This window comes from Carassius gibelio, chromosome B6, assembly GCF_023724105.1.
Source record: "Carassius gibelio isolate Cgi1373 ecotype wild population from Czech Republic chromosome B6, carGib1.2-hapl.c, whole genome shotgun sequence".
Lineage (NCBI taxonomy): Eukaryota > Metazoa > Chordata > Actinopteri > Cypriniformes > Cyprinidae > Carassius > Carassius gibelio.
In genome coordinates this window covers 17,561,326-17,585,035 of record NC_068401.1, presented here as the reverse complement: position 1 = coordinate 17,585,035, position 23,710 = coordinate 17,561,326, and the positions used below count along the sequence as shown (strand labels likewise).

The 23,710-nt window shown below is 36.5% G+C and overlaps 1 protein-coding gene across 1 annotated transcript in view; it reads right to left on the bottom strand.

Annotated features, from left to right (window-relative positions):
- Nucleotides 1-366: 366 nt before the first annotated feature.
- The window catches only part of si:rp71-81e14.2 (uncharacterized protein LOC100002239 homolog), an 81,113-nt gene continuing 57,769 nt past the window's right edge, over nt 367-23,710 (bottom strand). The window contains exons 3-4 of the mRNA XM_052558363.1: nt 2,450-2,622; nt 367-1,370 (exon numbers count right to left, since the gene is read on the bottom strand). Of these exons, the coding sequence (XP_052414323.1) occupies nt 1,218-1,370; nt 2,450-2,622 (326 nt within the window). The 3' untranslated portion in view covers nt 367-1,217. The remainder of the gene's footprint in view (nt 1,371-2,449; nt 2,623-23,710) is intronic.

The window sequence follows — 23,710 nt, the reverse complement described above, 5'->3', positions numbered from 1 at the left end:
AACATAAACTAACAATGAAGTAATACTTTTTTAAGCATTTATTTATCTTAGTTAATGTCGACTGTAACATTTACTAATACATTATTAAAATCAAAGTTCAAAAGTATGTATTAATGTTATTTAATGGACCTGACCTAACGTAGACTAACAACTAAATTTTTTTACTATGTTAACAAAAATGAATAAATACGGTCACAAATTATTGTTGATTGTTAGTTAATGTTAGTTCATACATTAAATATTCTTAACAAATGGAAACTTTTACCATTTATTTACAATTTATGAATTTGTTGGTGATATACCCTATTAGTGTATTACTGTAAAACATCAGTGTATAAGAAATGTAAAATAATTTTCTCTATTGTCTAATCAAATATTTTATTGCGTTTTACTTACAAATGTTATTTTGCACATAGAGAGACAAGATACACTCAGAAACAGAAACATTAAGATTTCATTAAAAACATAAAAATACATGATAAATGCATCCAAGCTGAAAGATTCATGTTAATTAATATATAAAAGCAAACACAATGCATAAGTTTTGAAACTTTATATTCAACATTGTAAGTCAACACAAGAAACATGGTAGCGTGGCTTTGTTTTGATGTATTCTAAAAGGTTATAGAAAGTAAGAAAGCATGACCACAGCTGCAAAGGAAGATGACTGGTTAAGAGTGGAAACCAAGTTAAAAAATGAACATCAGAGAGTCAAATACACACTGTGCAAACAAGTACCATTTGCTGTTTAGATTAAAATTTTCGATAATAAAAAAAAGGCTTTGATTGCTATTATAGTGATCAGAGGAGTGAAATATGATTCTCTACTTTTCCGTCAGTCAGTTCACTGTTGGCCTACATGTCAGACAGAAACTAGCAAGCACTTCACAACATTCTAGAGTTCTTTGCAGATGCATGAGCACGTCAGACCACAAATGAGGTCTTTGACGTTTCTTCTGTCCATCAGCTAAGAATATCTCTTAAACTGCTGCATCTTTTTTTGTTGTCGTTGTTCACACTTAAATTATTTTCATTTATTCATCTACAGCTTAAACATACTTATCATATTAACACTAAATTATTTATAGAATTGTAATTCTCTCTGAACTGAAAGGAACGAAAAAAAAAAATAATTAAAATACAAAGCATTAAATCATTTAAAAGCTTTGCCTATCCAAATGCAGAGTTATACAACATAAAATCTATATCACAGGAATTTAGCGGAGAAGCTTGGCGGATTGATAGTCAGGGTTGATGAATGTCCGTACAGTGGACGGGCAGTCAGAATTGCTCCGTTTCATCTCTTCATAAACTGAGTCTGAGGGTTGATTTGATGGACTGTATTGCTTGTTCCCCCAACACCCCTTCACCTGAGAATGAAAAAAAGAAGAATTTTTCACGAATCTTGCAATGTTTTTGACCTATTCTCCAAATGTTTCTTCAGCTTCTAAACTGACTATAACAGGTGCGCAGTAATGGGGGGGTTGTGGAGTGATTCTAAGAGCCCTTTCATGGAGGAGACTCAGCAAGGACAACAGGAACAGGGTTTAGAACCACTGAGAAGATTAAAACAACATTGTATTTGGAAGAGAGAGACACAGGAACGGGAAATCTCTCAATCTTGTTCACAAGAACTTTGACGCTTGCTTGTGGTGCATGACTGCTAGCAGAGCATACTGTGAAATCTGTCAGTAAACAATCAGACATAACAGCGATTTATGTGGTCAAAATAAAAAACAAAAACAAGGATTGTTATTTGAAAAGGTGACTTTTTTTGTTCTGTGACTTCTGTGTCTCGATTGAAAGCCTATATACGTGTTTTGGTTATATAATGTGAGCTGTACATTAACATCTATTATCTATTGATTATGTCAACCGTTAAGTAGTTCAGCCGTTAAAAGACATTGAAAGTATAGTGCTTTTGGCATTCTAAGATTGTCTTAGTGTGAAATGTGGATACAACATACTTTCAAAAAGCTGAAGTGCATATATATATGCAGCATTCAAGAAGAATTCCATTATCAGTATTTTTTTAAGCACAAAAAAACAATTAATAGCTTTAGAACAAACTGCAGGGTCACTTGACTTTTGACCACCATTTCAGAAGTTTCCTGTGGTTTTTAAACATGTCATAAATTTTACATGCCAACCTTATTTTGACAAACAGAAGTGTTTTGAAAGTTAGATTTAAATTTAGCATTTTGTAGAAAAGTAAATAGTAAATCATCCCAGAGTTTAATAACTGAAAAAGAATTAGACAGTAATAGATTTTCAACAACAAATCAAACCACAAAATGTATCAAAAGCTGTCATTTGCGCACATGACAGCATTCCTCTATTTCAGATATATGCATAATGTTGTTTATATGTTTAGTTTTTGCTTTTGATTTGTGCATTTAGATGATCCACACTGCTTTTTGTGTATGTGTGTGTGTGTATGTATGCATACCTTCAGAATCACAGAGATGAAACCAATGATGGACAGTAGCGACATGAAAGCACACACAGTGAGAATGAGCTTCACATTAGGATCTTCAGGACACTTATTAAATACTCTTTCAGGTGTTTCTATTTCGTCTGTTCTTTCTTCTATGTCACTGTCTTTTTTTTCCACTGATTTTTCTATGATAGAATAGAAATTCAAGGCCAGAGAATTAGAGTCTATCCTCTTTGTTATTTTTCATTCCGTATGAAACCACAATAAACCCATCATGCTTGATAATTAAATTATTTACAAGAAGTGTAAGACACACTTACCTATCCATAACCATGTGTGCGTGCTAACTGTACATTTTTCTTCCGAATTAAATTCACACCAGTAAAGCCCGATGTCTCTGATATTTACATTTGAGAAGGTGACATTAAGGTTGGGAAAATTTCCATCTACACGGACTCTGCCTTTGAGCATTGATGTTTTATAGGTAAAACTGTTGTCTTTGTAATAGTAGAAGATGATCTGCGTATTTTTACTTCCTAAATCTTGTTTGTACATGTACACTCCATCTTGAGGGGTTTTATCAGTAGCACACTGGACGATGATATCATTACCAACAGCTCCGATTAAAGGTGTAACTGTGTTTGAATAAAAACAAAACAACAACAACATCTAATGAGACATTAAACACATAAATACACTGATTCGTTTTTAAGCTAAAGAGTATCTATAATAATTTTTGTTTTAACATGCATGGATATGAAAACACAAATAAAGTAGTCTTTACAGTTTTCATTTAGGCTACATGAGTTTGCTCAATTGTGTTTTCTCAACTAATGCAATATTTCAAAAAAAATATTTTCTACTGCAGAATCTAGCATACATGAAAGTAAAATTTGTATATTTTGAAATGGAAAGGAAAATGTATGCATAAAAAATATACAAAATATCCATATTCTTACCTTGCACATTTGCATCTGCCGCTTTGGTGCTTCTTAAACAGATACTGATCAATAGAAAACTGTATCTCACAACACACGCCATCTTCGCAGCTCTGTTGAACAACATCTGGTGGAAGTGGTGGTCGCACATAGAGCTTATCAGAAAGTTTTTTTTTTCTCTCTCTCTCTCTCTCTCTCAAGGAAGTGGAATACCAAGTGGTTTTGCATTGTTATTGCAGTATGTTAGCTAAGAATATAGATAGATAACATACAATAAATATTCTCACTTGACAACTCACAAAACAGTTTGTAACACTGTGACACAAGTAGCCTAAACCTAAACAAGTCATTAATGATAACATGAGTCCACAAAATTGATTTTCAGGACACTGAAATGCTTTTTAAAACTGAATGTTTAAACTTCCCTACATTTAAGTATTTTTTTTTTCAATTAGGATGTTTTATGTATTATATATAAACTTAGGTGGAGTGTTGAAACATTTTAAATTATTGAATGTGTGTATGTGTGTAAAAGGATGCTTGTGTTTGGTTTGCCTGCTTTGTTTGGATTCTTTTCAGTGTGGATCATTAAATAACTAATCTACTTCTATGTGTGCTTTTAACATACAAGTTGATAGATATGAAATATCTGAATATCTGAATATAATAAATGATATAAATATATACATCTCTACCCCCATGTCTTGAATTGTGTGATAATTCTAAATGCATTTTAATAAACTGAATTACGCAGTGAAAAAATGTTACCTGGTCTAACCCTCTAGTCTTCATACAGTACTTTAGCTAATTTACACGGTAGCTCTCTCATATGAGTCATGGATTTTAGCGAGACAATTTAACTATTTTGCCTTTTGTCTTTTGGATAATTAACTGCAAATTTGAGACACAGGTAGCTTCTGTTGTTCATCAACACTCACCTCCACAGCAAGACAAACACAACTGGAAAGGGAGTGAAGGCTTCACTTCTTCAGCTCTCTGTGCATGTGCTGATCATTGTGCTATACTGCTGTGCTGCAGAGATGTGGATAATTTCTCAACATTTCTCGCACACACACACACACACACACACACACACACACACACACACACACACACACACAAACACACACACACACACACACACACACACACTTATATTCATTTATTTACAATAAATACCCCCCCCCCCCCAAAAGGGAACTTTCTCTCAAGGAAGAAAAAGAGCAGGTGCTCAAGCCTTGATGTCTATGTGTGCATGTAACCTGCTCTCACACACGATTATTTGATCTTATTTTCAGTAAAAGATAAAAGTACACAATATACTGTATCTGCTGTTTTGTAAAAGTGGATTGACCTGATCCATAAACAACATTAAGGGCTGCTTAAGAATGAGCATGCACATTAACAGCTGCTTAAGAAAAAGCATGCACATTAAATTATCTTGATTCATTGAACCTGTGAGATTGTGAGCTTGTCATTCATAGTACCGCTTTAATCCCAGTTGATTTGTTAGTCAGGTTTTGTACTTTAATCCCCACTATTCTTAAGCCTTGGAGTTTTTAAAGTGACGTGACATTCAGCCAAGTATGGTGACCCATACTCAGAATTCGTGCTCTGCATTTAACCCATCCGAAGTGCACACACAGTGAAAAGCGGTGAAGAGCAGTGAAAAAACACACTCACACACACGCGCACACACACACGCGCGCGCACACACACACACACACACACACACACACACACACACACACACGCACACACACACACGGATCAGTGGGCAGCCATTTATGCTGCAGCGCTCAAGGGCATATTGGTGGGATTGAAGGTGGAGAGAGAACTGTACAAGAACTCCCCTCACCCACAATTCCTGCCGGCCCGAGACTCGAACTCACAACCCTTCGATTGCGAGTCTGACTCTCTAACCATTAGGCCATGACTTCCCCGTAGTGAATGGAGAGATGAATTCCATGTGTTCCTTAATTTTGCCAGAATATGTATCATCATCTTCAGTCCTATTGATTCTGCCCCCCTCCCTTTCTCACGACATCTCCAGACTGCCATTAGAAGTGCATTTTTTGTTGGTTTCTGTTCTCCACTACCCTTCTCGGTCCTTGACCGAGTTCCTCTTCTTAGTGGCATGATTTCACCATGCTGGGAGCCATTTTTCCTGAGCATGATGAGCCTGTGGCTCTGCCTCCAGCCTCGGTGTGTTCTGTTCTACAACACCTGAGTCCAAACACCATAATATAATATTGACGACACCAGGCAAACTAAGGAGGAACACATATGAACTTATATACAAATGATCATGAGGTGAAGACACAGCTGGAGACACATATTAATTCCTTTTACACAAATTCAATAATTTAAAATGTTTCAACACTCCACCTAAGTTTATATATAATACATAAAACATCCTAATTAAAAAAAAATACTTAAAAGCATAAATAAACAGGAATGTTTAAACTTTCAGTTTTAGACTTTAAAAAGCATTTCAGTGCCCTAATAATCAGTTTTGTGGACTCTTCCTGTGGCCCTGACTGCTATACCTGGGCACTCCACCCTTCAGCTTCAGACAGTTCCGCTCTCCCTCATGCTCAACCATAGCCCACAGTTGTTTCAGCTCAACCTCAGCCCTAAGAAAACCCACTTCCATCTCTGGGGGTTGTCGCTGTGGCTGCGTCGCATTGTTTTCCATTACTGCCTCGGCTATCTGTCTGCACTCTGAGCTTCACTATAGCTACAGCTCCATTACTATCATTCATCCCCCTGTTATCGTCAGCTAGGATTCCGCCATGGCTCTTTTCTCCATCAAATCCATTGTAGGATGGTGTCCTGGTCAGTCTCTGGGTCAGCACCACCTGGCCACTCATCCCATCATCTCCACCATGGCTGATATCACCATCCACACCTCCCTGGTTCCTACTGCTTGCACCTCGTCCACCTCCAAAGCCCATTCCCCCACTTTATCTTTTATGCTGCAAGGTGCCACCTTCCAGGAGGGGGTGTAATGTTACTAATTTACATCTATTCTTGTCTTGGTTCTTTTTTATGGACTTTTAATTTGTTTCTATTCAGGTTTTCTTTTTCCTTTGTTCTAGTTCTAGCCAGTATTTAGTTGTCATGATTTGATTGAGTTAGTTTTCAGTTGTGTTTGTCTGGCCATGTCAGTGTTTTTTTTATTGTGTTTAATTTACCTGCTTTGTTTGAATTTTCTTCAGTGTGGATCAGATTAAAGTATTTTGAAACCGCATCTTCGTGTGCATTTAATAACCAAGTTGTGATAAATATGATATTTAGACAGTGACCACATATTTTAATTTTTTTTTTAAATGCTTTTTAGGGGGACACAACACACACACACACCGTTTGGCAAATCACATGTTAATATTGAGTACCTACCTACAGTATAAAGTAGTATTGCATACTTCATACCTCCGTAGAGAATTTAGCTTCATCAAAAAGAAAGATACAGCTTAACACTTATCTTCAAAAACACATGAGCTCCTGGAGGAGTGCCGTGGGCAGAGCTAAAGAGCACTTACCGAATGCCAACAAAACACAAAAATTTTATGTTTTTACTCATATCCTCTTGTTCCCACTAATTGATCGGACTACTCCATCTTTCAGTATCAAACGATGTGCAAATCCAGCATACTGGACCTTGTTTATAAAACATTTTTCACCGAAATGAAAACTAACTACATTCACTTTTCATGTAATACTGGGTTCTTTGGGAAGCTGAACAAAATTATCTTTCCCTCATATACAAAAACACACTTCTTTGGAGACATTCTTCTCAAGTATGTGTATGAAATGTTTTTAATATTCTCTAGTAAAAAACGAAAGTGATGTGGTCAGGACCAAGACAAAAACACTCTCATGCAGTGTTTGTGTCATTCATACTCAAAGTCAGAGTGTGATCTGGAGCAGAAAGTCCAAAGCTGAAATGTAGAAGTAATTATGAAGTGCAAGGAAATCCTTAATATGGAAAAAGGTATCCAGCTATTACTGTAGGCAAAGCTTTCTCTACTCTGTCTATGCTGAAAACACACATTTTGCGACAATATGGTCTACAGTATGTGTGTTTGTCAAGTCATGTCCAGGTAATATAAAATATATATACTTATGCAGTGCTAATTGGCATAGCATTTATTATAGCTGGTTATAGTACTATAAAATATATCCTCTGCCTTACTCTGTGATAAAAAATAAATAAATACATAAATAAATAAATAAAAAAAATGGGGGAAAATGATGATGATAATAATAATAATAATCTGTAAATTAGGGACAAAGTTATTATATTTGACATTTCTGCCCCTTCACTTCTGAAATGATTGAGTAACATTAATTTTTTGTTTGTTTCAAATAGAGATCACAATTCTCCCACTATTCTGAACAGACAACTAAACAAAATAGCATTTACTTTATTAGAGGTTATAACAAAATGTTATTAATACCCAGTATACCCACTTCTATAGGCACCCCCAACCCCCCACTAAAAAAGCATGCCCAGAACAGTTTAAGTGTAAAAAGCAGAGAGCAGGTTTATGTTTAAAGCAGGTAAATGCGACTGAGATTTGTGGGTATGTGAACAAATAGTATTTTCCGGGTTTAAAGATGTCCCACTTTAGGGTTTGCTTTTGTGAAATAAATATTTATTGTAATAGTCTCACTGCAAATCAGACCCAATATAAACATCTTGTCAAAAAAACGTTTATAATAATTGTAGCAGTTGCACAATTTATTACCACTACCAAATTAAATCTCATACTAGTAAATTACAGGTATTTTCTGAATTCTTTCAACTTTTTTTTAGTGTCACATAAGTGTGAAATCTCTGTACACCTGCTGTTGCAGTTTTTCTGCTGCTCTGCTCATGTGTTGCGGCCATATAATGTATTTTTACAAGTTTATGTCAGTGTAAAGTTGACAGCTTTGATGTCATACAGGAAATTAGGTTGTATGTCATGATCATCAGCTGGAGTGCCCATGACCTCCAATAGAGGGACTCAGGCATTCTTGTATTTTCATTCCCAACTCCATTTCCCATAATCCCGTGCTTAGGGCTAATAACCACCAGGTGTTCCCCATTACCACTCCGCTATGTAAACTGTGTTTGGACTCTCATTAAGTTCGAAGTCTTGTTTAGTTCTGTCTGGCATTTCCGAGGGTTTCCCTGTGTTTGTTCCTTCCATGTTTGATCTTGGATTGTGTATACCGCTTTTGATTCTCCGCTGCCGGCCCCGACCTCTGCTTGTTACTGTTATTGATTCTGGATATCTCTGACATACTTGACGCTGTGCTCTGATTACTGCCTGTCTGACCATTTTTATTAAACATACTGCATATGGATCCGAAAGTCTCCGACTCCATGTTACAGTCTCTATACATTACTGCCACATTACATTGCTGACAGAATGCAGTATTTTCTAATCTACAGATTGTAAAATGGATGTAGCACATGCACTGTCAAGTCAAGAGCCAATGGATTAGAAATCAGCTCCAGCGTGTTTACAATTATTCAATTTAACAGTGCTACTGATATTTTCTGCTCCACTCTTACATCTTGTTTAGACACTGTTTGCCCCTTATCTTCCAGGCCAGCCCGTAACACCCCTTCTGCCCCTTGGTTATCTGATGTTCTACGCGAACACCGTTCTAAGCTTAGAGCTTCTGAAAGGGTGTGGCGCAAGTCCAAAAATACTACTGATCTTATTGTGTATCAGTCACTCCTATATTCTTTCTCTGCTAATGTCTCCTCTGCTAAAAGGACATACTACCATAACAAAATTAACAATTCATCTAACTCTCGCATGCTTTAAAAAAAATTTTCCTCACTTCTTTGTCCTCCTCCTGCTTCATCTCTAATAGCTGACGACTTTGCAACGTTTTTCATTAATAAAATTAAACACATTAGTGCACAATTTTCCACACCACAATCAGTCAAGCTCATATCACCAGCAAACTTACACTCATTTACATCCTTCTCTTCACTCTCTGAGACAGAAGTGTCGAAACTCATCCTTTCTAATCACCCTACAACTTGCCCGCTTGATCCAATTCCATCTCATCTCCTTCAAGCCATTTCTCCTGAATTTGTACCTGCACTCACTCACATCATCAACACTTCCCTCCACACTGGTGTTTTTCCCTCATCATTTAGACAGGCACGTATAACTCCACTACTTAAGAAACCCAACCTCAACCCATCTCTTTTAGAGAAGTACAGACCAGTTTCCCTTCTTCCTTTTATTGCAAAAACACTTGAACGAGCTGTGTTCAAACAAGTCTTTACATTTCTCACACACAACAATCTCCTTGACAGCAACTAATCTGGCTTCAGAAGTGGACATTCAACTGAGACGGCCTTGCTCTCAGTTGTTGAAGCTCTAAGACTGGCAAGAGCAGAATCCAAATCTTCAGTACTTATCCTGCTTGATCTGTCCGCTGCTTTTGACACGGTTAACCACCAGATCCTCCTATCAACGCTATTGGCGAAAGGCATCTCAGGAACAACACTTCAATGGTTTGAGTCTTACCTATCAGATAGGTCCTTCAAAGTATCTTGGAGAGGTGAGGTGTCCAAGTCTCAACATCTAACTACTGGGGTGCCTCAGGGCTCAGTTCTTGGACCACTTCTCTTCTCTGTCTACATGGCATCATTAGGTTCTGTCATTCAAAAACATGGCTTTTCATACCACTGCTATGCTGATGACACTCAACTCTACCTCTCATTCCATCCTGATGATCCGACGGTAGCTATTGCATCTCAGCTTGTCTAACTGACATTTCTTCCTGGATGATGGACCATCACCTTCAACTCAACCTTGCCAAGACAGAACTGCTTTTGATTCCAGCAAACCCATCGTTCCATCACAATTTTACCATCAAGTTAGGCACATCAACCATAACTCCTTCAAAAACAGCTAGAAGCCTTGGAGTTATGATTGATGATCAGCTGACTTTCTCATACCACATTGCTAAAACTGTCCGATCCTGCAGATTTGCTTTATTCAACATCAAGAAGATCAAGCCCTTTCTTTCGGAACATGCTGCACAACTCCTTGTTCAAGCTCTTGTTCTGTCCAGGCTGGACTATTGCAATGCCATCTTGGCAGGTCTTCCAGCCAATTCTATCAAACCTTTACAATTAATTCAGAACTTTAGATTAATTTTTAATGAGCCAAAAAGAATACACATCACACCACTGTTTATCAATTTGCACTGGCTTCCAATAGCTGCTCACATAAAATTCAAGGCATTGATGTTTGCCTACAAAACTACCAATGGCTCTGCACCCATTTACCTAAATTCGTTACTTCAGACTTATGTGCCCTTTAGAAGCTTGCGTTCTGCAAGTGAACGTCGCTTGATTGTGCCATCCCAAAGAAGCACAAAGTCACTTTTACAGACTTTTAAATTAAATGTTCCCTTCTGGTGGAATGAACTCCCCAACTCAATCCGAGCAGCTGAGTCCTTAGCCATCTTCAAGAATCGGCTTAAAACACATCTCTTCCATCTTTATTTGACCCTCTAACTTTAACACTCACTAGTCTAATTCTATTCTTTAAAAAATCGAACTACCTTTCTAATCTTTTTGTATTCTATTTTTTTTCATTTATTATGCAATTGTATATGTATGTGTGTGTGTATGTGTAAAGACCTCTATCTAGCTTGCTCTATTCTTTTATTTTTTTTATTCTATCTGTTTTCTTTTTATTTATTATATTAGTTAAAATCCCATGCTACATGTACTGTGTTAACCTAACTGAGACTTGTTATAGCACTTATATATCATTGCTCTTTTTGTTGTTTTTGATTGCTTCCACTGTCTTCATCTGTAAGTCGCTTTGGATAAAAGCATCTGTTAAATGAATAAATGTAAATGTAATGTAAATGTAATACAATTATTCACAGGACTGCCGTAAAATAGAAATCTCTAAACATTTTATTTTTCTCTTGCACAAAAGCAACATGAGTTAATATAAAATCTAAATGATTAACAGGTGCAAATGTGTGCAGAGTTTCAATTTAGGCTATAAAACGTTATAAAACAATGCAGTGCTGAAATTTGCGTACAAATTATAGACATTATGAAAAATTCGTTATGCATATTTGTTATAAAAGATTTGTGAGATTGCAATGAACTGAGATGTCTTTTAGAGATTTTAAATGCAGCGCTCTTTGCTGGCATTTTGCCATGCCAAACCATGCATGCAGCAGCCGCTTTAGTTAAATATTAATCGTGTTCTGTGAATGTTGATGCTTTAATAACAACTATTTATCGGGAGAGTGTATGCTGTAATTTCATAAATTGCATGAAGAAAAAAGTAATGAAACTAGTAATGTAACTAATTACTAATTACTTAAAATAAAGTAATCAAAACAGTTATGTGATTTGCCCAACACTGTTCATAACACAGCAGCTTAATAGTGTGAAGTGATTTTGTTGTGCTTGTTTTTGTGTTTGTGTGCGTGCATGTTTATGTGGTTTATGAGGACACTATGTGTAATGACATGGGTATGAACAGTGGTGTAGTGGTGTATACCCACTTCTTTATCAGTCGGCTTTGCATATACCAACTTCTAAATCACCTCTGATGTGCATCATTCAGTAGCGTCCTGCATTAATCAAAATCATAACAGTATACCATGACTAGCTAATGAAATAACATGTGAATAAATGCAAGTTTTCCCTTTATATACGCAGTAAAGAAAGTGATGCAGTCGGGCTGCACAGGAATGAAGCAAGTTTTTGTGTAATCTGATTTTTTTAGTTCAAGGATCCAGTAAACAAATGCTTTCAAACAGTAGCCTAAGTTGAAAACAGCTACAGATAAAACCTGACCGATTTTATTAGAAATTGCCTAGAGCCACCTCCAGAATTATTATTTTCAGTGTTTCACAAGAGTTTATAATTGATGCTGCTGAAGCCTGAATGTGTTTTTTTTAGATTCTCAGTGTATCTGTTTATTAGCCTGTATACAGTCAGTCCAATGCAGTACACTGTTAGAAATGTCTGTAAATTTAACAGTATTTAACTGTAAAATGAACTGTATTTTACTGTAGGACAGTTATACAGCATATTACTGTATTTTAAAGTAACATTTTGGGGAATACCCTCTTGGCGACACTAAATTACAGTATTTTTAATTTGCTGTAAATTTAAATACAGTAAAGAAAAAATGAGCGCGAAACCTGACCAATCACAGATCAAGTTTTATTTCCCACTTGGAGAAAGAAGAAAACAAGACCCACAGATGCAAAAAGAACCAGTCAGATGCAAAGGTGGGTACAAATATTACTTCTTTTACTTTAAATATATTATATCTTTGGTTTAACTAAAACAAAAATATAAATAAAAAAAACGCTGCCACTGTATGGCGCGCAGTCACCTCACATTTATGCTGTGAAGAGAGCTAGAGAGAGTTGTGGTGACACTGTGCAAACATTCATATTTCTTTCCTTTTTTTCCCTTTTCTGAATGTTTCACCGTCAAAATATGGACATTAACGGGTCTCTGCCTTGGGTTTGACCACTCCAGGAGCTGGTGAGTGTTCATGTGAACTGTTAGCCGAACAACAAAGCTTTCGTGGATTTAGCTTAAAGTTAGTCGGATTTTTTCCCGCTATTATCGCTTGCTGTTAACTGATTACCCCATATCATGGTTGCCAGGGTAGCGGTTTTCCCGCACAATTGGGCTATTTTAGAAAAGGAGTTGCGGGAAAAAATACGGAGTTGCGGGTTGCGGTTGTTTGGGCTACATTTATGATGTACTGCGGCCGCAAAAAAATAAAAATAAAATAAAATAATTGTGGACAAAGATAAAAGTGAACCTTTTATTAGTGGGTGTTGATCCCCCGGGAATTAATACTTGCGAGTAGTATTAATACTTGAGCGCGCGCCACATGTGCTTTGACATCACAAATCAAGCATCATCATCACGTCACTCACATCATGAGAGCGTTGTAGTCAGAAGCGTTGGTTCGGTTGTCTGTGGATGAACAAGCAGCATTCTAAAATGTCAGGTAAATGGGGAAAGTATGGAAAGAAGTATCGCAAAGAATGGGAGACAGAGAAAGGATTAAAGGAGTGGATTCGAAGTGTTCCAAATGATGATAGAATAGTGCATTATATATATATATATATAATAATAGTGTATTGTGTATTAAAAAAACAGTGTGTGCAAAGAATTTGGGTAAGACAAAAGACGAATACTTTAAACTTAAACTTATATACATTTATTTTAAGGCCCTTTGTGGGAATCCAGCCGTTGTCTAATCTGATTGGACACTGAAAAATTGGGCTAGTTTTCATTCCATTTGGGCGGGTTTTGAGTTGTCATTGGGCTGGAAATATTTCTGGGACCTGGCAACCCTGCCCCATATAAATGCACGTCATGCTTGTAGTGCTAGAGTAAAACCCGCAATGTTCGTGTCGTGTGCAAACACTGGCGTCTCTGTGGAGACATACGCCTTTATTAATCATGCCAAAGGGCATAAAAACACGGCGAACTTAAGGTTTTCGTGTGCAGTTCCTGAATGCTCATACACTTTCCAAAGCCTCTCCGCCCCTCAGTCTCACATTTAACGTTACCGCAAACACATAAAGTTAAGGAAACTAAACAACCAAGAGAAAAATATGTCTACTTCAAATGTAACATTTGTTCTGTACATCAGCATCGGGAGAATAACATAATCTCGTTCGCGAAAATGCGCCGCAAATGGCACAGAACACAATGGAAATGTTTTCAGGGGACCCCAATAAGTGACGAACCCGACTGTGTACATCCAATGCGCGATCAACGGCTGTCCGAATTCATTCACAGCTTCAAGTGAACCGTATTAGTGGACTAATGTAGAAATGAGTGAATGAGTGTTAAGGGGGCGATTTCGGATTTAGCCAACGTAATTTCCTCATTATTTTAACCTGGGATGTTCTCGTGACAAAGCAGCATGGTGTCTATCAGCTTAATAGCTGTACTTAGGACATAAATGTCTTATTATTGCTGTTAACATAACTGTTGCAAATAAATACATTTTATACAAAAAAAGTTTTCGTAATATGCTTTATTTATCTGTGTGTGTCTCAACTTTAAAATTAGCTGTTTCATCTTTGGACCCTACATTACCTTACATTTCTTACCTATGAAACTTATTTAAACATAACATTAATTTTTTTTTTTACAATGTTACTAATGTATAGATTAATATCTCACCCTCATGTTCTTTTTACATTTTTTATATTGTATATAAAGTTGTATGTCATAAATATGTAATATCTGTATTTTTTGCAAGAAAACAAAAGTAGACATTGAGTACTAAACATACTCCATCCGGGTTCGTCACATATTGGGTCCCCTGGAAATATTTCCGTTGTGTTCTGTGCCATTTGCAGTGCATTTCTGTATTTGGTTGTGTTGTGAGTATTTGGTTGTTTTGTTAGACATTTTTCACATCAAATGATCTAACTTTTTTTTCTGTTATGTAAAGGTTAAATGATAACCCTGACAACAGCAAGTGCTCCTCAAAGTTCCACGTCATCAAAAGAAGTGGGAAGATGGTGCAAAGGAAGAACTCTGGTCTGAACCCTCATGTATCCTCCTTCATTAAAGGGATAGTTCACCCAAAAAATTAATTCACCCATTAATAACTCACCCTCATGTCGTTCCAAACCCGTGAGACCTCCATTTATCTCCTCTGTCCCTCCATTGAAGCTGTGTGTTCGGTCTGCTGTCCATGTCCAGAAAGGTAAGAAAAACATCATCAAAGTAGTCCATGTGACATCAGAGGGTCAGTTAGAATTTTTTGAAGCATCGAAAATACGTTTTGGTCCAAAAATAGCAAAAACTACGACTTTATTCAGCATTGTCTTCTCTTCCGTGTCTGTTGTGAGAGAGAGTTCAAAACAAAGCAGTTTGTGATATCCGGTTCGCGAACGAATCACTCCATGTAATTGGATCCTTTTGAACCAGTTCACCAAATCGAACTGAATCATTTTAAACGGTTCGCATCTCCAATACGCATTAATCCACAAATTACTTAAACTTTTAACTTTTTTTAATGTGGCTGACACTTCTGAGTTCAAACAAACCAATATCCCGGTGAACTGCTGTGAGGAGAGAACTGAAGATGAACACCGAGCTGAGCCAGATAACGAACAAAATACTGACTAGTTCACGAGTCAGCCACATTAAAAAAGTTAACAGCTTAAGTAATTTGTGAATTAATGCGTATTGGAGACGCGAACAGTATAAAACGATTCAGTTTGATTTGGTGAACTGGTTCAAAAAGATCCGGTTACATCGAATGATTCATGAACCGGATATCACAAACTGCTTTGTTTTGAACTGTCTCACAACAGACCCGGAAGAGAAGACAATGCTGAATAAAGTCGTAGTTTTTGCTATTTTTGGACCAAAATGTATTTTCGACGCTTCAAAAAATTCTAACCGACCCTGTGATGTCACATGGACTACTTTGATGATGTTTTTCTTACCTTTCTGGACATGGGCAGTATACCACACACACAGCTTCAATGGAGGGACTGAGAGCTCTCGGACTAAATCCAAAATATCTTAAACTGTGTTCTGAAGATAAACGGAAGTCTCACGGGTTTGGAACGACATGAGGGTAAGTTATTAATGACCTAATTCAGATTTTTAGGTGAACTATCCCTTTAAGGAGTTTCTGGATTTCAGCTGGCAAAACTATTAAGCTACTAAGAGCAAATACATTCTACACAGGAGTTTTCTGAATTAGTAAATTTTTAAGATTGTTCTTATGACTGAATCTGTTCATGTCTGTTGTTTTAAAATGCTCTGAATATGACACTTTTATGTATAAATGAAATGTATTCAAGTTTTTGGAAAACTGAAAGTACAATCTGCAAGAATATTAAAATGTTATTTCAAGTATTACAATTTAACTATTAAACCAATAAAAGAAGTTAAACAGTCTTTTGTTTCTTTTTATAGTTTTTACTACTGAGACATGAGACCTGTTGAAATACAATAATTTGTAAAGTTTTACAATACATAATAAAAGTGAACCAATTACAGTAAATTTCACAGTGTAAAGTAATATTTTATTGTATTAAAATATATAAAAGGAGAAAAAAAAACATAATTGTGTTTTACAGTAAAAAAATATATTACTGCAAATACATTTACAGCAAGTTAAATGGTACTGTAAATATGAATACAGTATTTTTACTGTAAGTTTAATTTACAGTAAGTTACTGGCAAACTGCTGCCAGTAAGTTACTGTAATTTCTACAGGAAATTTTTTACAGTGTAGGTTTAGTGATCATTTGGTGTCTCATTGTAGTTTGATATTGAAACTTGACACTTGAGCTTAATTGTGTTAAAACTGCTATAAACAATTTCATTTATAGTGATAGTGTTCCTGTAGCTCAGGTGGTAGAGCATTCCATTAGCAAGTGCATGGTTGGGGGTTTGAATCCCAGGGATGTTAGGAGAAAATTGTTAGCCTGAATGCAATATAAGTCACTTTGGATAAAAGTGTCTGCTAAATGCATAAAATTTATTTAATTATTGTTGCACTATCTAGTAGCCTATATAGATTAATTGTAAAAAGGTATTTGGGAAGTAGGGGGTTAGTATTTGCCCTGTCACTGTATGCCATGGTAGAAACAGTCAGTCAAGCAAAGGAGTAAGCTTGCACAATTCTGGAAAAAATCATCACAATGTATTATTATTATTTTATTATAATTTTTATCAAAGAGAGATCATGATCCTCCTACAGATACCTAAATAAAATAGCTTGTCTATAAGAGATTTTCTGAAAAAATGTTAATTGTTGCAGTTTATGTAATTTGTACATTTTAATTATTTATTACGAAAATTATGACTAAATATCGTCATCAACAAACCTTTAACACGTGACAAAAACAAGACAAGACGCAACATAAATGCTGGTCATGTGTCGAAGCTATAATTAACAAACAGTCACCTTAAGAGACTCACCGGTGCATACGCAACGCCAACCTCAAACGTAATTCCAGTGCCGGCCCGAGCCTCTTGGGGGCCCTAAGCAGAATTTGATTTGGGGGCCCCCCTCCCACCACGCGTAGTCACCTGTGCTTCAAGATTACTGACACAAATGTCACACTATAATTTTACATTATAAATGAATACAGTGAGGTTATGTATTAATACAAAATAAATAAATAAAAATCAATACTTAACATACTTCACTCTTAAACTTCTGAATACAAACTGTCACAAAACATGAAATAAATTATTTGCAAATGTCCAAATGGAAATGTGCATTAAATGTGCAATCTTTTAAATTAAACCAAAATAGAGAAACATTAATATAATAAAAAATATAATGCTACAAATAGTTAAAACTTAAATAATGAAAGCAAACATAATAACAGCTAGGATTCAACAATGACAATTGTACAACAATTAGGGCTGGGCGATATGGCAAAAATGTGATCTCGAAATAAAATATCCATATTGAACGATAACGATTTTCGATATTCGATACAAGTTGTTAATGCTTCCAGCTTAAAAATAGTATGCCTTAATGACTGAAGCCACAAAAATGAGAGGGTTCATTAAATTACACTTTAAAAGTATAGTTTATTAAAAAAAAAAAATTACACATTTCCAAAATGTAAACATAATACTATTGTAAACATAATTTGTAAACATTACAGTTTTTTTCCCACCAGAAGACTAACTGTAAACAGTGTCTGGCGTTAAGAGGTACATTAAATGTGCAAAATATAAACATAAAAATATACAACTTCTAGCAAGTGCACACAATTTGTAAAACTTTCAATTGTATTTTTTTTTTTCTTTTTTTGCCAGGAAGACTGGTCTGTAAAAAGTGTCTGGATTTAAGAGGTATTTTAAATGTGCAAAACGTAAACATGAAAAATATACAACAACTAGCTAGTGCACACAATTTGTAAAACTTTTACAGGTTTTTTGCCAGAAACACTAGTCTGTCCACTGTGTCTGGCTTTAAGAGGTAGATTAAATTTGCAAAATGTAAACAAAAATATTCAACTTTTAGCTAGTGCACACAATTTGTAAACTTTTACAGGTTTTTTGCCAGAAACACTAGTCTGTCCACAGTGTCTGGCTTTAAAGCTGCCCTGTGGCAGGACACTATATTACCACCTGTGCTAAAAGCACGCTCTGAGGGTGAGCTGGTGGCAGGAATACACAGCTAACGTTTTGCCAGGAGGCTCACTCTGGGGTATATTGCTGAATTGATCTTCCACCATTCCAGGGGGTTGGTCTCGCTGTCTGCATCAGGAGCTTGTAGGTAGCCATTTAGTTCAGCTTCAATAGCCTGCTGTTCTGTGAGATCAGATGTTGCAGTAGACTTGGTGTAGGACTTCTTGAAAAAGCTGCCCAGTGTCATCTTCTGCAATTTGGCTGGTGTAGCAGCAGCACCGTCACCTTTGCCTCCTCCCAGTGAAATGGATGGGACTGCAGGAGCAGCTTGCGATGTGCTCTGACATTCATCCAGCATCTGAGCTACAGCTCCGGATTTCACAGCCTCAACCTTGTCATCTTTGATGTAGCGTGTCTTAAAACGAGGATCAACAAGGGATGCTATGCTCAGAAGATCATCAGTGGCAGCGTTGTCATATTTCTCATTCAGATAGGTGAGGACAAAAGCCTTGATGGTCTTGGTGAGCTCCGAGTCATCAGCTACAGGTTTCAAGACCTCCTCACTGAAAAGATGCAGTACAGGGAGGGAGCCAAGTGCCTTGTTTTTTTATCAGCTGATAAAACTTTTGCAATGGCCTTCTCTTGCTCTAGCACTCGTGCTATCATGGCATGGTGGGACCCCCACCTGGTGGGTGATTCTGTGATCAACTTGTGCCTTGGCAGCTTGAGCTCCTCTTGAATGACCGCTAGTTCTCGTTTCTTTTTCCAAGAGAAGGAAAAAGCACTGACCACTTTTTTGCACACACCCATGGCTCTTTGGATTCTCTGGTCTCTCATACTCCCCTCTGATGATGAAGAAAACAATATAGGTACATGTTTAGAATCTTTAAAAGGCAAAGACGATTGTAAAAATTCCTTATTTGTGATGACAAAAATTATTTTGTGATGATAAATTACAATGTTATGAGATTTTCAATCAGCGAGAAACTACTTTTAGACCTTACACACTAGGGCTGTCTTTTATCCTACAAATCTGAGTTAAATAAAGGCTAGTTACTGCAACAATAAACTAACATAACAGCTTAAGCATGCCATGACAACTTTAATGTCAACAGAAATGTAACTGAATCAAAACTGAATTAATTATGAGAAATTATCACACTATTATTGTGGAATAGATGCATTACTTACATTTTAAAACATTAACGGCATTTAACATACTTAATATATATGCATATTTATCAAATAGCGTAAAGCAAGGCTACACGACCATTTATTTATTTATCACTGCCTTTACAGCACACAACCACATGCAAGTTGGTGTTTGTTAGGACAGTGTGAATACGACAGCATATTCTAAATTATGCAGTCAAACGTGATATAGCTTTAAATGCTGTGAAATCAATTAGGATATTTTATAAATCCTCATATGCTGTTTAGCACTGAAAACTTAAAATTTTTTAGATGGTTAACTTACCAATGGCTAGATGTAGCCGGTGACCAAAACATTGCAGACGAGTCCAGTTTTTAAGCGAGACAGCCTTGACGATGTTTGCGCCGTTGTCTGTTGTGATGCACACCTGGCGGTCCTCGCTAAGGCCCCAAGATGCGAGTGCATCCTCCAGACCCGCAGAAAGTATTTCTGTTGTATGGTCATCCGGAAAATATGCAGTTTGCAAGCATCTTGATTGCAGACACCACTCCTCGTCAATGTAATGAATGGTGAGGCTCATATATGTTCTGCTCGACCATAGGTTGGAGGTAGTGGCAAAATATTTCATGTTCCTTAGATTATTTTCCAGCTTTTCGCGGCACTCTTCATATAGCTGAGGCAGTGCAGTTTTGGAAAAGTATTTTCTGCCAGGGAGTTCGTACCGTGAGTCAAGCACTTTATTTAACCTTTATTTAACCAGGAAAGGTCCCATTGAGTTACAGTAACTCTTCTCCCAGGGAGTCCTGGCCAAGACTGGCGGCCAAAAGTTTCAATACATAAAAGACAGGACATAAATTACATAATACACTACAAATCTCTATACACTATACATACTAGAAAACAAAACAAGACATTAACGTCAGCAAATACAAACATACAATTGTATAAGATACCTAATTAATAACAATTGCACTGTTCAGTCAGAGTTGACTTTAAAAGGTTTTTAAAAGTATTAATAGATGGAAGTGATACTAGATTTAAAGTGTTTTGGAGTTCATTCCAGGCATTTGGTGCATATGATGAGAAAGCTTTTTTACCAATGGCTGTTTTTGTTGATGGAGTAATTAATAGTATTTTCTTTGACGATCTTGTCCTGTAAACACTATTTTGGTAAATAAGCAAATTTGAAATATAGATAGGTAATTTACACATTAGTGCTCTAGCAATAAAAATCAATAAATGGATTTTCCTTCTGAGGGAGAGGGAGGACCATTGTACAGTTTCATACAGAGTGCAGTGGTGAGTCCTAGCTGCTGCACCTGTAATGAAACGTAAAGCTGAGTGGTATAGTACATCTAGTTTTTTTAATAAAAATGAAGTAGAGTGCATATAAATTAGGTCACCATAATCCAAAACTGATAAAAATGTGCTCTGCACCAACCTTTTCCTTGCTGAATAAGGAAAGCACTTCTTTAGTCTAAAATAAAAACCTAACTTGGGTCTGAGTTTCTTTAAAAGGCTCTCAATATGGACCCCAAAAGACAATTTATCATCCAACCAAATACCTAGGTATTTGTAGGAGGTCACTCTCTCTATTGGAGTACCACTTTGTGTTAAAATAGTGAAATCGATAAGAGAATGTGAACGTGTAAAAACCATTAATTTTGTCTTTTTAGCATTTAATACCAACTTTAATCCTACCAGAGATTTTTGTACCTGACTAAAGGCAGACTGTAAATTATGAATTGCTTCCTTCAATGACATAGCAGAGGTGTACAAAATAGTATCATCTGCATACAGATGAGCCTTAGCTTGATTCAAATTCAAACCTAAGTTATTTATATAAATGGAAAATAAAATAGGGCCCAAAACTGATCCTTGAGGGACACCCAATCTTACTTCTAGCAGGGATGAAGTACAATTATCTAATGCCACACACTGAGTTCTACCACTCAAGTAATTAGAAAACCAATTTAGCACATTGCTACTAAAACCTATGTTTTGCAATCTTTGCAGAAGAAGATGATGGTCAACAGTGTCGAATGCTTTAGATAAATCAATAAATAAAGCAGCACAAGACTTTTTGTCATCTAAAGCATTAACAATATCATTCATAACAGAGGTTACAGCCGTAATTGTACTGTGTCCTTGTCGGAAACCAGACTGAGTGGGACTTAAAATACAGTTGTCAGCTAAAAAATGTTTTAGTTGCTCATTTATTAGAGACTCAAACAATTTAGCCAAGACAGATAGTCTGGAGATTGGTCGATAATTGTCTAAGGCTGACGGGTCTCCACTTTTTAATAATGGGAGGACAAATGCAGATTTCCATGACTTGGGGATAGAACCACTGTATAGACTAAGATTAAAAATGGAGGAAATAGGATCAGCAATCAAGTTTGCAGCAATTTTGAGGAAATATGGCTCAATCTGATCTGGGCCAGCAGACTTTTTACAGTCCAAGCCTAACAGTGCCTCTCGTACTTCAAAGACAGATATAGGAGTAAAGTTAAAATTATTTAAACTTACACTAGACGAGTCTGTGATAGAGGTTACACTATCTGCGAAGTTGGCTTGAAGTGTCAACTGAGTAACCATTCCTGCATTAATAAAATGCTTGTTAAAAGTGTCTACTATATTTTGTTTACCCCTTACTTCACCATGGCTTGCTATTATAACTTCAGGGATAGTGGGGGGTGGCACGTCACCTGAAGAAGATCTAATTGCTTTCCAAAATTTTTTGGGGTCATTAAGGTTTTCATTTATTAAATTCAAATAATATTCACTTGTACTTTTGTACTTTTTATTAGTCTTGTGCATTTATTTCTTAATACCCTATAATTTAACCAACATTTATCATTATTATTTCTTTTTGCTTTGATCCATGCTTCATTACGTTCTCTAATAGCTGTTGCAATAGAGTCATTAAACCAAGGATTATCTCTGCCCCTCACTCTATATCTTCTAATAGGGGCATGTTTGTCAACTATGGCTAAAAAGGTCTTTTTAAAATAATTCCAGGCCAGCTCAACATCATCCATATCACAAACTAAGTTTAAATCACTCTGATAGATTTCATGAAGGAAAGCTTGTTCATTAAAACATTTGTAATTTCGTTTAAAAATAAACCTTGGCTTGGTTTTAGTCAATTTGCAATTTCTAACACAGACAACCATACAATGATCACTGACATCATTACAAAAAACTCCAGTAGACGAGTACTTATGTGGAGCATTAGTCAGAATGACGTCGATTAATGTAGATTTGTCCATTCGTTTTGGATGTAAGCGTGTAGGTGACTGTACTAATTGCGTCAAATGTAACGCATCACATATGTCTCTTAACGGTGATGAAATCGATAGCCAGTCCCAGTTCAGGTCTCCTAGGACAATATACTCATTAGGCAGTTTATGCAAAAAGTCAGACAGCAGGGCAGTTGCTCCAGCTGCAGCCGAAGGTGGGCGGTAGCATCCTACCACAGTCAGAGAAGCGCCATTGGGGAGATTTAGTTTGATGGCACATAGTTCGAAGAATTTTGGCTTTGTTATTGATTCAATGGAACAACATTCCAACGACGCCTTAGCATATATGGCTACTCCCCCTCCTTTACCCACACGATCCGTCCTAAAGAGATTATACCCTTCGATATGAATCATATTGCTTGTAATTGATGGTTTGAGCCACGTCTCTGACAAGACGATTATATCACTTTCTGTCAATTTAGCCCACAGACGAATAGCATCGATTTTATTAAACAAACTGCGCACATTAACATGAATAAAACGCAAGCCACTGCTATCTTTCAAATCGTTAGGGCTCAAAAGGTCAGTCATTTCTGGTCCTGGGTTGGGATGGATGTTACCTGATAGGAACAGGAGTAAAATAATCCAAAAACCTGCTGATCTTGTCGGGCGTGCATTGCTGATTCCATGATCACGCTTGCAGGAGATGGACTGGAACTGCCGTATTTCTGTCCAACTGAGAAGTTCGTACTTATGCAAGGTCTTAGTAGAAAAGTC